Source organism: Sphaeramia orbicularis, chromosome 7, assembly GCF_902148855.1.
Source record: "Sphaeramia orbicularis chromosome 7, fSphaOr1.1, whole genome shotgun sequence".
NCBI lineage: Eukaryota > Metazoa > Chordata > Actinopteri > Kurtiformes > Apogonidae > Sphaeramia > Sphaeramia orbicularis.
In genome coordinates this window covers 53,462,938-53,480,317 of record NC_043963.1, presented here as the reverse complement: position 1 = coordinate 53,480,317, position 17,380 = coordinate 53,462,938, and the positions used below count along the sequence as shown (strand labels likewise).

General features: G+C 38.2%; 1 protein-coding gene across 1 annotated transcript in view; it reads left to right on the top strand.

The window, feature by feature from the left end:
- Positions 1-17,380, top strand: part of LOC115423138 (tumor necrosis factor receptor superfamily member 14-like) — a 34,439-nt gene continuing 17,059 nt past the window's right edge. Inside the window, exons 1-5 of the mRNA XM_030139888.1 lie at positions 1-171; positions 554-601; positions 3,775-3,776; positions 14,618-14,628; positions 16,919-16,993. Of these exons, the coding sequence (XP_029995748.1) occupies positions 558-601; positions 3,775-3,776; positions 14,618-14,628; positions 16,919-16,993 (132 nt within the window). The 5' untranslated portion in view covers positions 1-171; positions 554-557. The remainder of the gene's footprint in view (positions 172-553; positions 602-3,774; positions 3,777-14,617; positions 14,629-16,918; positions 16,994-17,380) is intronic.

The window sequence follows — 17,380 nt, the reverse complement described above, 5'->3', positions numbered from 1 at the left end:
CGCATGTAGAAGAGATAAGCTTCGTTTCGACCTGCTCACAAGGCGATGATCTGGAATGTTTAATGATTAACAGTTTCTGTTCTTTATGAGGAATAAAACTTATGTGTCCTTTGGTTTGATTGCTCCAGCTGTCTACAGTTCTCCTGCAGGTCTTCAAAATCACTAGAAAAGGTGAGTTTAACTTATTCATGAATGTCGACACGAACGTTAACTCTTGAGCTCCTGCCTGTCGTCCTTGAATGTGCCATGTTTGTTTGTAGTTGAACAGGATGAGTCATGCAGATGGTGTTGTGCATGTATGTAGAGATAAAGGTACTGGTTTTCTTGCTGTTTGCAGTTCAAATGCAGATCAGAGCTGAGCTGGTTTTGTGTGATCTGATAAAAGGATCAGCAGTAGGATGTGCTCATGGTTTTACATAAGATGGATATCTGAATTTTGTTTTTTAATGCAATGACTGTTTTGTCAGCAGTTTGACATCATGCAGGACAACTGTGATTGGGTAACACAAATACAAATATGCATTAAAGCATTTTTTTCCCTCCTAAAACACAGAGTCATGTTCTTATCTTTGAAAAGAGGTTGTGTTGGAGTCAGTGGTGAGTAGTCTTTTGAATCTTTTGGAGTTATGCTATCACTTACATTTATGATGCTTGTAATTTTAAATCCTAAGTGTAGAAGTCAAGAAAGTCTGAGTTTGTTGTAAAGGTGCTGAAGTATCATACTGTGAAAATATGTAAATAGAAAAATGACACAGTAGTAAGTTGTAGAGTTGTCTTCACACAACTGTCTCTGTCCATGATCTGGTCAGAGTCTGGACATGTCTGTAACTTCAGTATGAGCAGATTGGAGTGTTTTCACCCATTTTAACATTTTTTCACCTCCTTCTTGAACACTGAAGTAAAATGTGCCAAGGCAGTGGCTATTTTAGTGTTAGCGATGTGTGTCATATTTTGCAGTCCACTGAGCTGTTTAACACAAAACTAGATGTTAATTTACTTTATTTGTGAGAAGCTTCAACTTTTTGGCTTTTAAATTTATATTTTAAATGGACAAACATCATATGAGTAAATAATGTTCAAATGGAATCCAAAAACTATTTCTCTCTTGCCATGGACTACCTACTCAAAATGACAGCCAAGTCCAAAGGTTGCTTCTTGTTCCTCAATATGGTTCTGATCTAGCCACTGCTTATTGCTGCCTCTTCTGGTAGATAGGATATTAAAGCATATTCATTATATTAATTACTGCTGATTACTCACTAGATGACAAAAAGATGGCTGTAGAAGTTTACTTACTAGTCCTGTGAGCTCCAACATATTCTTCTGAACTTTGCCAGTTTTCCTGTTGTATACGTTGCATTACTGCAAGAACCTCCTCTTTATCTCTTGTCAGAGTGATAGGAATGTTCTTGGTCTTCTCACCGTCAGTATCAAATGCAGGGAAGGGTGCCATCCTCAGAGCTCCTTCATAACATTATTGATGGTGTCTTGAAGAGAAGTAGTGTCCCACACTGTACCTGACTAAGTGGGGTTGACCATGCATGAGCCATTTAGACTGCACAGGCTGGTCATCTGCTTTAGGGAATGTCCAATCCTTCTTTCAACATGGTGACTGCAAGATCTGGCTCATAGGGCCATGTTTGGAGGTTCTAGAAAGTCTAAAGTCTGTGGTTCAGACCAACACACACCATGGGCATCTGGTCAAAATGCCTTTTTCCACCAAAATACCAGGAACTTTATTACCAGGAACTTTATTACCAGGAACTTCTTTGGGTAAAAGAATTCCTGGCAATTACGTTTCCATCGCACCCCAGAGTTCAGTGTAATTATTCAAATCAGGTTGATGACATATGCAGGATCAGTAAAAGAAACTGCAGTCCAGTTCATGTACATTCACAAACTCAGCTCTAATTCAATAAAATGACACAGTACTGTAAGTGGACAGTTTGGGTTTAACATTTTACTGGTTGTTGAATCCCTTAATCCATCTGGAATACATTTTAAATGAAGTTAACCATCATTACATATCCTTAATTTCTACACTGAACAAAAATATAAACGCACCACTTTTGTTTTTGCTCCCATTTTTCATGAGCTGAACTCAAAGATCTAAAACTTTTTCTGTGTACACACAAGGTTTATTTCTCTCAAATACTGTTCACAAATCTGTCTAAATTTGTGTTAGTGAACACTTCTTTGCTGAGATAATCCATCCACCTCACAGGTGTGGCATATCAAGATGCTGATTAGACAGCATGATTTTTGCACAGGTGTGCCTTAGGCTGGCCACAATAAAAGGCCACTCCAAAATGTGCAGTTTTATCACACAGCACAATACCACAGATGTCACAAGTTTTGAGGGAATATGCAGTAGTCATGCTGACTTCAGGAATCTGCACCAGAGCTTTTGCCTGTGAATTGAATGTTCATTTCTCTACCATAAGCCATCTCCAAAGCTGTTTCAGAGAATTCATGAAGAAGACTGTGCGAGGAAAATGGTGGTCACACCAAATACTGACTGGTTTTCTGACCCCCCTGGACCACCCAATACAGTAAAAGTGCACATTTTAGAGTGGCCTTTTATTGTGGCCAGCCTAAGTCACACCTGTGCAATAATCCTGCTGTCTAATCAGCATCTTGATCTGCCACACCTGTGAAGTGGATGGATTATCTCAGCAAAGGACAAAGGAGAAGTGCTCACTAACACAGATTTAGACAAATTTATGAACAATATTTGAGAGAAATAGGCCTTTAGTGTTCATAGAAAAAGTTTTAGATCTTTGAGTTCAGCTCATGAAAAATGAGAGCAAAAACAAAAGTGGTGCGTTTATATTTTTGTTCAGTGTATTTAAAGATGGTAGAACACGTATTTTCAACTTCTCATTCCTTAAACTCAATCACATCAACTTTGCGTGATGGATGGTTCTGTTTCATTTCTACTGTTTTACAGATATAGTCCAGGTTCAACCCTAAAGTCAGACACATTTACTCAAATGCCTGCATTTAATTCGACTGCATATACATACTAAAAGTACTTAGACTCTACTTATATTTTGATGCCTTGTAAATGAACAGACAGTATTAGGTTATAAAAATTGAAACAAAACAAAAGGTGCAAAATAAACCAAGGTGCCCTGAGATTAAAAGGGAAATAAACATCTGTGAAGGATTCGGGCTTCTGGACCAGTGCGCGGACCAGCTGGTCCAGGACCAGTGCGCGGACCAGCTGGTCCAGGACCAGTGCGCGGACCAGCTGGTCCAGGACCAGTGCGCGGACCAGCTGGTCCAGGACCAGTGCGCGGACCAGCTGGTCCAGGATAGCCGGTCTGGAACTCCATGGTCCCGGTCCCTTTCTCACTTTCCTACATGAAAAGTAATAAGAATGCTAAAATGAATAACAGAACACATGATGGCAGATTCCTGCCAGTGTGATGTGACATGTCTGACCTGGGCCGTTGTAAACAGCAGCAGATGATGGACCAGGGCACAAATGAGCCCATGTTCAGAAAAAGAGGCGAGTCTGTCCGGTCCATTTCAGGTGGAAATCACAAAACATAAAGAATAAATCAGTGTTCCGCTCATGGCAACAACACAAATACATCCAATTCTCTGATTTAGGTTTAGCGTCAGACTGTTGACCAGTTAGCATTAGCTTTAGCATTAGGTTAACCTGACTTCTGACTAAACAGCTGATGTGCCGCTGACTACTGTTACAGCATGGAACCAACTAAACAGTGTCTATTTCTGTGATATACAGACCACTGGTTTGTTCAGCAGTCGGATCCACTGCGTCTGTTGTGGTCCTTCAGGTTCTTTTATTCCTGCATAAGTTTCTTCGTCTTTTCTCGTATGTCTTTAGGCTTGTGTCTCACATTTGGTTCCAACAGCTTTTACTCGAACCTCGCTCGTTTCGTGTTGGTGATTCAAAGTCCGTCTGAATTTCTTCCTCCGCAAAAACGCTCAAAAGAGCCTGGACATCGTCATCCATTCACTTGTCGTAGCTTCTCTTTTTGTCCATTTTCCAAATTATCAAAATATAAACCTTGTGGAAATTAAATCAAGAATGAATGAAATTGTGGCGGGTGAACAGAATGCGGAAATGCACACAGCCCCACCCCTAAGAATTCCTGGTAATCTGAAACGTACTACCTTCCTACCAGGAACTTCTTCGGCAAAGTTTGGGGCCGAGGGAAAGTTAGTTATTTGGGAAATTTTTGGTGCAAATGCACCGGGGTTTTTCAAAGTTCAGGGTAATGCTCAAAGTTCATGTAAAAGTTCCTGCGGTGGAAAAGGGCCTAAAAGAAGACAAATATATTTTGATACAGTTGGGAGAATAATAGCCCTTTCTCAGCCATCATCTAAGATGTTAAATGTCTTTGACTGACTGCTTATCATTCTGCAGAATGATTTTGCTCAGTTTCACTAGAAGACTGGATACAGTTGGCCTGTCAGTCTACAGGACTTCACCTGAAATGTTGAATGGGCCAGATGGGCATAGAGTGCTGCCACATAAGAAGGGGCCTCAGAATTAGAGGGAACTTTTTTCCTCTTCCTCAACTTGTTGCCTATATATTATTATTTCCCACATAACATTTCTGACTGAGTCCATCTTTGGACTGGCTAGTGTTCTATTACTTGCTCCTGATTACTCAATAGACTACAAAAAATGGCTGTAGAAGTTTACTTTTTACTTCTGTAAGCGCCAACATACTCTCTAGAACTTTGCTAATTTTCTTGCTGTATTCCTGTATTACTGCAAGAACCTCATCCTTATGACTTGCCGGAGTGATAGGAATGTTCTTCATCTTCTTACCTTGAGTATCAAATGCAGGGAAGGGTGTGATCCTCAGAGCTCCTTCATAATGTTACTGATGGTGACTTGAAGAGAAGTAGATTAGATTAGATTACATTACATTACATTAGATAGAACATTATTGATCCTTTGGGCAGAGCCCTCTGGAAATGGAGGTTCCAATAGCAGCACAAACACTGAATATACACACAAGAAGTACTACAAGAAAATACCAGAACAATAACTCTAAAAAAGAAAACAGTATTGAAAAAACAGGCAGTTGCACATAATAAAGTACTAGTAGAAATAACAAGTAGTAAGGTGGTAGTAATAATAATAATAAATAAGTACTTATGTTGTGTGTGTGTGTGTGTGTGTGTGTGTGTGTATATTTGTGTGTGTGTGTAGTATTTCACACTGTAACTGACTAAGTGGGGGTCGACTGCATGGGCCATTTACACTTCACAGGCTGGTTATTGCGCTCCCTGACTTCAGGGAATGTCCAGTCCTTCTTTCAACATGGTGACTGCAACATCTGGCTCATAGGACCATGTTTGGAGGTTCTAGAAAAACTAAAGTCTGTGTTTCAGATCTACAGACACCATGAGACAAATACATTGTGATCCTTTTGGGAAATGTATTTCTTCATTTGTAACATGTGAGTGTGTTCTAGAAACTTAGAAATAATATTAAATTAGTACAGCTAACATTCACAGGTTAGTGCACTTTACAAACCTTAGAGTGCGCTCTAAGTTTACGAATGGAGACCAAAACAAACTTAAGCATCAATCCACATAAATCCTGTTATTTAATGATACAAAGTGGAATTAACAGCAATTCACACAAACCTACAATCCACATGGTCCCAACTTTGGTGTTCTTGACAACAACACCAGCTTCAAATATAAGTAAAAGTTCTACTTTGTAAATAGTTGAGTAGAAAAAAAGACCATAAACTTTATATAAATAGGACTGGAGCTATGAAAGACTAAGGGGTCAGAGGTGAGCTAATGCTTCATCAAGCATTGCATCACAAAAATCATTTTATAGTTTTGTTAATGGACCATATTAACCACATTTACTGTGGACCTGTGAGTCAGAACAAAGTTTTATGAAATAAACTAAAACTCCTAAAGTCTAACTTGGGAGAGCTTGGGGAGAGCTTTGGCTTGAGTTCTCATCACGCTCTGCTCCGGCCTTACCTCTGTCTCCTTTAGCGGTCACACTCACCTGCTGTACAGTTGCAGCCCCTTACCTTCAGGAGCCCATCTAAGGAGCTCCTCTGCAGCTGTGTGCTGACACATCATTACCTTTCATTCCATCTCTCCACTGTCGTTCCTGCTACAGCACTGTGGACTCTATTCCTCCTTCAGATTTATGTGTGTTGTATACTTGTGTTTATCTTTTGTTTAATAAAACCTGTTACTCCCTTCAGCACCATGCACAGGAATCATTTCATCCACTGCCTGTTGACAGATCTGATTAAAGGGGGAAGATTTTACAGATGAACCAGATCACATATTACAGGACCAAGAATGAGTCCTGGAAAAACATGACTGACTTGGTATTTTTACAGCGAAGTTCAATGTAAGCCCACAGGAGCCAGGGCTTCTAGGAACTGAGCAGTATTACAGTTTTAAGACAAAATCAGGGGTGTCAAACATGCAGCCTGTGGGCCAAAACCGGCCTGCCAAAGGTTCCAGTCTGGCCTGTACGATGAATTTGTAAAGTGAAAAAATTACACTGAAGATATGAACAATCAAGGATGTCGAACTAGTCCAGGGGCAACAATTGTGATCTGAAGTAAAATAACAGCATAATGACCTATAAATAATGACAGCTCCAAATATTCCTCTTTGTTTTAGTGCAAAAAAACAACAACATTAAATTATGAAAATATTTACTTTAACAAACTATCCATTAACAAGAAAATGTGAATAACCTGAACAAATATAAACAACCTGAAATATCAGTTGATGCATAATATTGCTAAAATTGCACTTATTTTTCTTCAGAAATTTCAGGGTTTTTTTTTTTCAGGTTATTCACATCTTTTTTGTTTTGATCATTTGTAAATGTAAACATTTTCATAATTTAATGTTATTTCTTTGCACTAAAACAAAGAGAAAAACTTGGAGTTATCATCATTTATAGTCTCTTATGCTCTTATTTTACTGGTCTGACCCACTTGAGATCAAATTGTGTTGTTCATGGCCCTAGAACAGTGGCTCTCAGTCTTTTTCGGTCGTTCCCCCCCTTGGAGAACGAAAAATCTCCAGTCCCCCCTCAACCCCAACAACATTGTAACAGTGGTGCAATTAAACTTTTATTAAAAGAAACATCAATATTGTAACAATACTTTTTGCTTTTCCTGGAATCATTTTTTGTACAAATTAAAAATAACTAAGATTTTTGCTTGAACAATACAAATGAACTCAACCACACTGCTCCCTGAGACCACATTTTTTCCAAATAAAAATAGGAAATGCACAATTATCTACAACTATGACAATAAAGTCACTTTTTTTTAGATCAACAAACAAATTTTGTAACCAAATATGAACATTTTAACAATATCAGTGGGTCAGTCAGCCCATTTCCATTGTACATCTCTGAACATTAAAGTGCAAACTGTACAAACTGTGCAAAACCAGAAACACTGCACATGTGTCTTTTCCAGTCCAGTCCTTGTTCATTGTCCAAACCTAAACTCTTTGTCTAGTGACAGATCACCATGGCAGTAGATTGGTTTGGTGGTAAAATGAGTCCAGGGTGCTCCAACACTAAAACATTATACCCAGGACCGAGGTGAAGTTAGCAGCGGGTTGAATATTCGACGAACATTCAAAACCCGTCGCCTCAGGGACTATCAATAAATTACTGCTCTAAATGTTTTTCTTCAATACCTTCTCAGTCATGTGACCCAGAGACTCCAAATCAGTCTCAAATTATTAGAATAAAGAGGACCTTTAGGAAACACCATTTAATATTTCTCTCCAGTCTATATTAATTTTTTTAATGAATATTATTCATATTTTTTAATAAAAAAGTCTGTTTTTCTTCAATAGCTTCTCAGTCATGTGACCCATAGACTCCAAATCAGTCTCAAAATAGTATAATAAGAGGACCTTTAGGAAACACCACTTAATATTTCTCTCCAGTCTATATTAATATTTTTATGAATATTATTCATATTTTAAATAAAAAAGTCTGTTTTTCTTCAATAGCTTCTCAGTCATGTGACCCAGAGACTCCAAATCAGTCTCAAATTATTAGAATAAAGAGGACCTTTAGGAAACACCACTTAATATTTCTCTCCAGTCTATATTAATATTTTTATGAATATTATTCATATTTTTTAATAAAAATGTCTCTTTTTCTTCAATAGCTTCTCAGTCATGTGACCCAGAGACTCCAAATCAGTCTCAAATTATTATAATAAAGAGGACCTTTAGGAAACACCACTTAATATTTCTGTCCAGTCTATATTAATATTTTTTATGAATATTATTCATATTTTTAGATAAAAATGTCATATAAATGTCATTATAAATATAAATGTCATTCATAAAAGATATTAATATAGACTGGAGAGAAATATTAAGTGGTGTTTCCTAAAGGTCCTTATTATCATAATAATTTGAGACTGATTTGGAGTCTCTGGGTCACATGACTGAGAAGCTATTGAAGAAAAAGAGACATTTTTATTTAAAAAAATATGAATAATATTCATAAAAAATATTAATATAGACTGGAGAGAAATATTAAGTGGTGTTTCCTAAAGGTCCTCTATATTCTAATAATTTGAGACTGATTTGGAGTCTCTGGGTCACATGACTAAGAAGCTATTGAAGAAAAAGAGACTTTTTTATTTAAAAAAATATGAATAATATTCATAAAAAATATTAATATAGACTGGAGAGAAATATTAAGTGGTGTTTCCTAAAGTTCCTCTATATTCTAATAATTTGAGACTGATTTGGAGTCTCTGGGTCACATGACTGAGAAGCTATTGAAGAAAAAGAGACATTTTTATTAAAAAATATGAATAATATTCATAAAAAATATTAATATAGACTGGAGGGAAATATTAAGTGGTGTTTCCTAAAGGTCCTCTTTTTTATAATAATTTGAGAAAGGTTTGGAGTCTCTGGGTCACATGACTAAGAAGCTATTGAAGAAAAACAGCCAATTTTTATAAAAAATATGAATATTCATAAAAAATATTAATATAGACTGGAGATAAATATTAAGTGGTGTTTCCTAAAGGTCCTCTTTATTATAATAATTTGAGACTGATTTGGAGTCTCTGGGCCACATGACTGAGAAGCTATTGAAAAAAAAACAGACATTTTTATTAAAAAATATGAATGATATTCATAAAAAATATTAATATAGACTGGAGAGAAATATTAAGTGGTGTTTCCTAAAGGTCCTCTATATTCTAATAATTTGAGACTGATTTGGAGTCTCTGGGTCACATGACTGAGAAGCTATTGAAGAAAAACAGACATTTTTATTAAAAAATATGAATAATATTCATAAAAAATGTTAATATAGACTGGAGAGAATTATTAAGTGGTGTTTCCTAAAGGTCCTCTTTATTATAATAATTTGAGACTGATTTGGAGTCTCTGGGTCACATGACTAAGAAGCTATTGAAGAAAAACAGCCAATTTTTATAAAAAAAATATGAATAATATTCATAAAAAATATTAATATAGAGTGGAGAGAAATATTAAGTGGTGTTTCCTAAAGTTCCTCTATATTCTAATAATTTGAGACAGGTTTGGAGTCTCTGGGTCACATGACTGAGAAGCTATTGAAGAAAAACAGACATTTTTATTAAAAAAAATATGAATAATATTCATAAAAAAATATTAATATAGATTGGAGAGAAAAATTAAGTGGTGTTTCCTAAAGGTCCTCTTTATTATCATATTTTGAGACTGATTGGGAGTCTCTGGGTCACATTACTGAGAAGGTATTGAAGAAAAACTTTTAGAGCAGTAATTTATTGATAGTCCCTGAGGCGACGGGTTTTGAATGTCCGTCGAATATCCAACCCGCTGCTAACTTCACCTCAGTACACCCAGGAGTGCTCTCATGACGCCCCGCCCCATCCTCAAACCTTCCCTGCTGTAAATGCCGGACATATTTAGGGACCGAGCCGAAAGGTAAGGCCCTCTCACACAGTGAGAGGCCTTGCCTGCAAGCAAGGCCCTATTGTTATTCGTTCGTTTTTTATTATTATTATTAGGGACCGAGCCGAAAGGTAAGGCCCTCTCACACAGTGAGAGGCCTTGCCTGCAAGCAAGGCCCTATTGTTATTCGTTCGTTTTTATATTATTAGGGACCGAGCCGAAAGGTAAGGCCCTCTCACACAGTGAGAGGCCTTGCCTGCAAGCAAGGCCCTATTGTTTTTCGTTCGTTTTTTATTATTAGGGACCGAGCCGAAAGGTAAGGCCCTCTCACACAGTGAGAGGCCTTGCCTGCAAGCAAGGCCCTATTGTTATTCGTTCGTTTTTATTATTATTATTAGGGACCGAGCCGAAAGGTAAGGCCCTCTCACACAGTGAGAGGCCTTGCCTGCAAGCAAGGCCCTATTGTTATTCGTTCGTTTTTATATTATTAGGGACCGAGCCGAAAGGTAAGGCCCTCTCACACAGTGAGAGGCCTTGCCTGCAAGCAAGGCCCTATTGTTATTCGTTCGTTTTTTATTATTAGGGACCGAGCCGAAAGGTAAGGCCCTCTCACACAGTGAGAGGCCTTGCCTGCAAGCAAGGCCCTATTGTTTTTCGTTCGTTTTTTATTATTAGGGACCGAGCCGAAAGGTAAGGCCCTCTCACACAGTGAGAGGCCTTGCCTGCAAGCAAGGCCCTATTGTTATTCGTTCGTTTTTTATTATTATTATTAGGGACCGAGCCGAAAGGTAAGGCCCTCTCACACAGTGAGAGGCCTTGCCTGCAAGCAAGGCCCTATTGTTATTCGTTCGTTTTTATATTATTAGGGATCGAGCCGAAAGGTAAGGCCCTCTCACACAGTGAGAGGCCTTGCCTGCAAGCAAGGCCCTATTGTTTTTCGTTCGTTTTTTATTATTAGGGACCGAGCCGAAAGGTAAGGCCCTCTCACACAGTGAGAGGCCTTGCCTGCAAGCAAGGCCCTATTGTTTTTCGTTCGTTTTTTATTATTAGGGACCGAGCCGAAAGGTAAGGCCCTCTCACACAGTGAGAGGCCTTGCCTGCAAGCAAGGCCCTATTGTTATTCATTCGTTTTTATATTATTAGGGACCGAGCCGAAAGGTAAGGCCCTCTCACACAGTGAGAGGCCTTGCCTGCAAGCAAGGCCCTATTGTTTTTCGTTCGTTTTTTATTATTAGGGACCGAGCCGAAAGGTAAGGCCCTCTCACACAGTGAGAGGCCTTGCCTGCAAGCAAGGCCCTATTGTTTTTCGTTCGTTTTTATATTATTAGGGACCGAGCCGAAAGGTAAGGCCCTGTCACACAGTGAGAGGCCTTGCCTGCAAGCAAGGCCCTATTGTTATTCATTCGTTTTTTATTATTATTTTCTTATTTTCTATTTACTATTTCACACCTTTTCCATAACTGTCTTAGTTTTTTTTTTACAAGCCCGCAAAGTTGCAATGTTTGGAACTCATTTTTCACTTTGGAGTTTTTCCCCACATGTGACATATCTAATCATTCACGGGACTCAGCACAACTCTCACATCCAAAATTTTTTGAGATACGATGTACGGTTATTGATTTATAGCAATTTGTTTATTTTCATACTTTTTCTACTTTAGACTGCCATTTGACCCCCTTAACATGCTCCAAAACTCACCAAATTTGCCATGTATGTCATGGCTGCTGAACACTTTGATTCAATATCAAAATTAACCCCTTGGGTGCCAAAATGGACTCTGTAGCGCCACCTTTGTACTAAAAAACACACAAAATCTTCCCTAGCGGCCAGTAGGAATGTCGCAGAAACATGAAACAAATGCCAAAATGTTGGTCTGATTGAGCCGACAAATCCTACACTGACACTCATGAGCTAACTCCAACAGGAAGTTGGCAATCTGCCTTTGAAAGTTACTCTACGTTTCTGCAATTACTGCTTAGTCATTTCAGACCTTTGAATAAAAACTTATACCTCATTAAATTCCCACAAGTCTGCAGAATCCAAAAGTGAAAGAATTTTTCAGATACGACCTACGGTTATGGAATAATGGCGAGTTTTTGAAGACTATGTTTAGTTTCACATTTAACAATGACAAAGTCCCTATAAAACTCTTCCTGGTGCACAGCTGTATGTGTCTGTATATAGTGCAGTGGTTCATGTAGTTGCCTATGGAACAAAAGGACTGGGATACAAGGGCCAGGTAATCCAAATTTTTTTTTTTTTTTTTTCTTTCTCCATTTTAAAACAGGTTTTACTGCATTGTATTGTGGATATTGGAAATTTTGCACACATTCAAAAGTACACGGAGTACATTTTTTCAAAATAAAACCCCAATTACCAATAATACAACATTTCTATTACATAACTTCTTTTCATTTTTATGATCAAATGCTCAACTGTTTGTACAATGTTTCTTCATTCAAAAGTACTCTTTCTCACAGACACACATGCTCACACAATAGGGTTTTTCCAAAATAAAAGCCTTAAATGTGGTAAATCATCACTTTTATGCTCAATTATTCATACAATTTCAATTCATGTTTCTAACTGATTCTTTCTCTCACATTAAAAACAAATGCACATACACACAGTAGGGTTTCCAAAATAAAAGTCTCATTTTAAAGGTGATGGTGGTTTCAGCAGAGGGTCGCTGGTGTTCTGTACAGATGTAAGGAGGACAGACACTAAAGGATGGGAACTGGTATGGGGACGGACAGGTGTGAGTGGAGCTGAGGTTTCGACGGTCACGGGAGGCAGATCGCCCGGTGCGAAGTCCCGCCCAATGCTGCTTGCAGCTTTAATTTTTTTTTTTTTTTCCAACTTCACTTTGAACTGGATTTTGACCCCCTAAACGTGCTCAAAAACTCACCAAATTTGGCACGTATGTCAGGCCTGGCTGAAAAATTTGATAAAATGAAAAAATTAACCCCATAGGTGCCAAAATGGCCTCTCTAGGGCCACCTATGTGAAAAAAATGGTAACTGCCCTAGTGGCCAGTAGGAATGTCGCACAGACATGAAACCACTGCCAAAATTTTTGTTGGATCATGCTCTACAAATTATCCACTGACACTCATGACCTATCTCCAACAGGAAGTTTGCAATATGCCTTTCAAAATAAAATTTTCAAAACTAACTCCGATGACACCGTTTGTCGTATTGACTTCTAAATAGCGCCAAACGATACAGTGAAACGTCCTTAATAAAACGATTTCACAACTTTTCCATAACTGTCTTAGTTTTTTTTTTTTACAAGCCCGCAAAGTTGCGATGGTTGGAACTCATTTTTCACTTTGGAGTTTTTCCCCACATGTGACATATCTACGCGTTCACGGGACTCAGCACAGCTCTAACATCCAAAAATTTTTGAGATAGGATGTACGGTTATTCATTTATAACAATTTGTTTCTTTTCATACTTTTTCCACTTTAGACTGCCATTTGACCCCCTTAACATGCTCCAAAACTCACCAAATTTGCCATGTATGTCATGGCTGCTGAACACTTTCATACAATATCAAAATGAACCCCTTGGGTGCCAAAATGGACTCTGTAGCGCCACCTATGTACTAAAAAACCCACAAAATCTGCCCTAGTGGCCAGTAGGAATGTCGCAGAAACATGAAACAAATGCCAAAATGTTGGTCTGATTGAGCCGACAAATCATACACTGACATTCATGAGCTAACTCCAACAGGAAGTTGGCAATCTGCCTTTGAAAGTTACTGTATGTTTCTGCAATTACTGCTTAGTCATTTCAGACTTTTGAATAAAAAGTTATACCTCATGAAATTCCCACAAGTCTGCAGAATCCAAAAGTGAAAGAATTTTTCAGATACGACCTACAGTTATGGAATTATGGCGATTTTTTGAAGACTATGTTTACTTTCACATTTAACAATGATAAAGTCCCTATAAAACTTTTCCTGGTGCACAGATGTATGTGTCTGTCCTTAGTGCAGTGGTTCATGTAGTTGCCTATGGAATAAAAGGACTGGAATTCAAATCCCAGACAATCCAATTTTTTTTTTTTTTCTTTCTCCATTTTAAAACAGGTTTTACTGCATTGTATTGTGGATATTGGAAATTTTGCACACATTCAAAAGTACACGGAGTACATTTTTTCAAAATAAAACCCCAATTACCACTAATACAAAATTTCTATTACATAACTTCTTTTCATTTTTATGACCAAACACTCAACTGTTTGTACAATGTTTCTTCATTCAAAAGTACTCTTTCTCACAGACACACATGCTCACACAATAGGGTTTTTCCAAAATAAAAGCCTTAAATGTGGTAAATCATCACTTTAATGCTCAATTATTCATACAATTTCAATTCATTTTTCAAACTGATTCTTTCTCTCACATACAAAACAAATGCACATACACACAGTAGGGTTTCCAAAATAAAAGTCTCATTTTAAAGGTGATGGTGGTTTCAGCAGAGGGTCGCTGGTGTTCTGTACAGATGTAAGGAGGACAGGACACTAAAGGGTGGGAACTGGTATGGGGACGGAGAGGTGTGAGTGGAGCTGAGGTGTGGACGGTCACGGGAGGCGGATCGCGGGGGAGGCGGAACGCCCGATGCGAGGTCCCGCCCAATGCTGCTTGCAGCTTTAATTGTGCTTTGTTTTTAAAGGACAGTTTTTAGAACTCAGAAGTTCTTGAAACTGGGCATTTAATAACTAGAAAAACCACACTGGCTTTAGTGACGTCACACAGAGGATTACTTGTATTTGTCTGTGTTTCCGTTTCTTCAGGGTCCGTTGGCCAAAAGGAGAAGTGTTCAGGATCTGCTATGACAGGAAAAGACGCTCCATCTTGTTCTTCTATCCCAGTAGGTATACTTTTACTGTGTCCACATTCAGACATTACTGTAGGTAAAAGATAAGGGTCAGGTTGGACAGATGTCAGTAGTACCTACTAGAACAGACTGAACACAACATCGAACTGCGCAAGTTTTTACATTTAACTACAGTATTTTTGTCAGAATACGCAGAGTGTGTAATGGAGGAGCCATTTTCAGTTTCATAGACTATTTCATAGATGGTACTGCAAATGGACATGTTTTCTTTCCTCTCTTGTCTCTGCCTGGGGTCTTTCAGTGTCCCACCAGCTGTATTAATGCACATTTTAGAAACCATTTAATCATAATACAAGCAGCTGTTTAACAAATCCAGCCGTAAACAGTTCATTCTGTGTCGCTGTAAAACACGAACGCAGTAGACTGGCGGATTCGGACTTTGAGCATCAATAGCGAACAAACGAAAGGACCACAAAGCACATATGTCACCTTGTTGTGATCTTGGTTATGCTGGCAAAATACTACAGCATCATTTCAGCCGAAATGACCTGCATTTAATTATATCAAAAAGCAACTGCTGTTTTGGACAGGGCAGTTGTGCACGGACCGCTTAGGGACCGTCTACAAAGTACTCATACGCAAACAGTGGGAAATAAGCTTTTACTGATGGAGGGACATTTTAAATATTTCTTGTTCAATAGCTCCACCCACAAGGGGGAGGAGCCTCCATAATCACAGACCATGATAAGGACAGCTCTCCTTTCCTACTACAACACTGTTTAAAGAACTAAAATTTTGCTAATGAAGGAGAGACTTTTGAATATTTCTTTTTCCATAGCTCCGCCCCCAAAGGGGGAGGAACCTCTGTATTCACAGCCCATGAAAAGGACACCTCCCCCTTCCATCTTCAACTCTTAGTTTACGGAATTAAAATTTTGCTAATGAAGGAGGAACTTCTTAAATGTTTCTTGCTCAATAGCTCCGCCCACCAAGGGGGAGGAACCTGTATACTCACACCCATGACAAGGACAGCGCCCCCTTCATACTACAACACTCTGTTTATATAAATACAATTTTGCTAATGGAGGAACTTTTTAAATATTTCTTGTTCAATAGCTCCACCCACAAAAAGGGAGGAGCCTCCATACTCACAGCCCATGACAAGGACAGCGCCCCCTTCATACCCCGTTATGTCTGTGATTATGACGGTCGTTCTCAGGCTTCTGCAGAGCTTGAGGATAGGCTGATCATTTGGATCAGGTGTGTTGGAAGAGGGACACATCTAAAACATGCAGGATTGTGGCTCTCCAGGACCAGGGTTGGCCACCCCTGCATTAGTCCTTCTGTCCAACAGAAGTGAAAGTTGCTGCTTCGCTTGTTGCATTTGCTGTATCTGGAAATGCTGTCATTAACAAGGCTTAAAATTTCTAAAAAAGAAAATATGAATTTTTATTGTAAATTTATTTTCAAAATATTACAACTTTATTCCCATAAAAATATGACGTTATTTTCGTTAAATTGTGAGTGTTTTTGTTTGTTTTTTTTGTTTTTTTTACTTTGTCATAATATTTTGGCTTTATTCCTCAAAATATTATGACTTCATTCTCATAAAATTCTGTTTTTGTGTTCGATTTTATTCTCATAAAATTAGGGGTTTTTTTCCTCGATATTTTACAGCTTTACTCTCGTAGTGTCAAGTGTTTTTATTTTGTTATGTGGCCCTAGCATCCACATTTAAAACCATTAAAGCTGCTGGTGCCTTCATGTATTATTTGAATTCTGGTAAATACTGTTTTCCATCTCTAAAATTTGCACATGAACGCGAGACGGAGAAATGAGAAAACCCTTTGATCCATGAACTGATGAGATCAAAATAGCCTTTGAATTTTTCAGTTTTGAGTTCGTAGATGACCCATCTTCCCATCTTCCCTGGCACATGAAGGCAGCATTAGTACCAGTCCTGTAGGGGGCGCTGTAAACCTGCCATAGAAATACTCACAAAACAAAAGAACACATGGAGTACCCACGTAAAACTTGTCCACTCCGCACTTTCTTCACACTAATTGTACATAGTCTGTCATGTTCAGCAGATCTTATCCATTCACTTTGTAATTCTGTCTTTTCTTATTCAGTATTTCATCGTCACCTGGTAAAACTGTTATCATGCCAAGGACTTGGAGCGGAAAACATGTGGATTTAATCCTTCTACTGGTGAGAACATTTTTGTGAGTTCTGGAATCATTGCCCTCATTTTATACATTCAGTTTCTCAGCTCTAATCTGTTTTTATTTTATTTTCTGATTTATGAATATATCGTTAACTTTAGTGACAACAGATTAATTTGAAGTTCCTCTGCTTTCAGCTGGTTTTAGTTTAGTAGTTCAGCCTAAGTGACTGTAAATCCATTATTAGCCTACTATATGTTTGAATGTCTTTGTGACAGGCAGGGGAATTTTAGGTCTATGAAGAATAAGTTTTCATGTTCTACCTGATTTGAACAGTGTTTCAGCTCTCATATACATAGGTTATCGATCTGTGCTCATTACTCCAAAACACTGATGTGGAGACTGTGCAGAAAAGTTTGAAACTGAGGAGAGT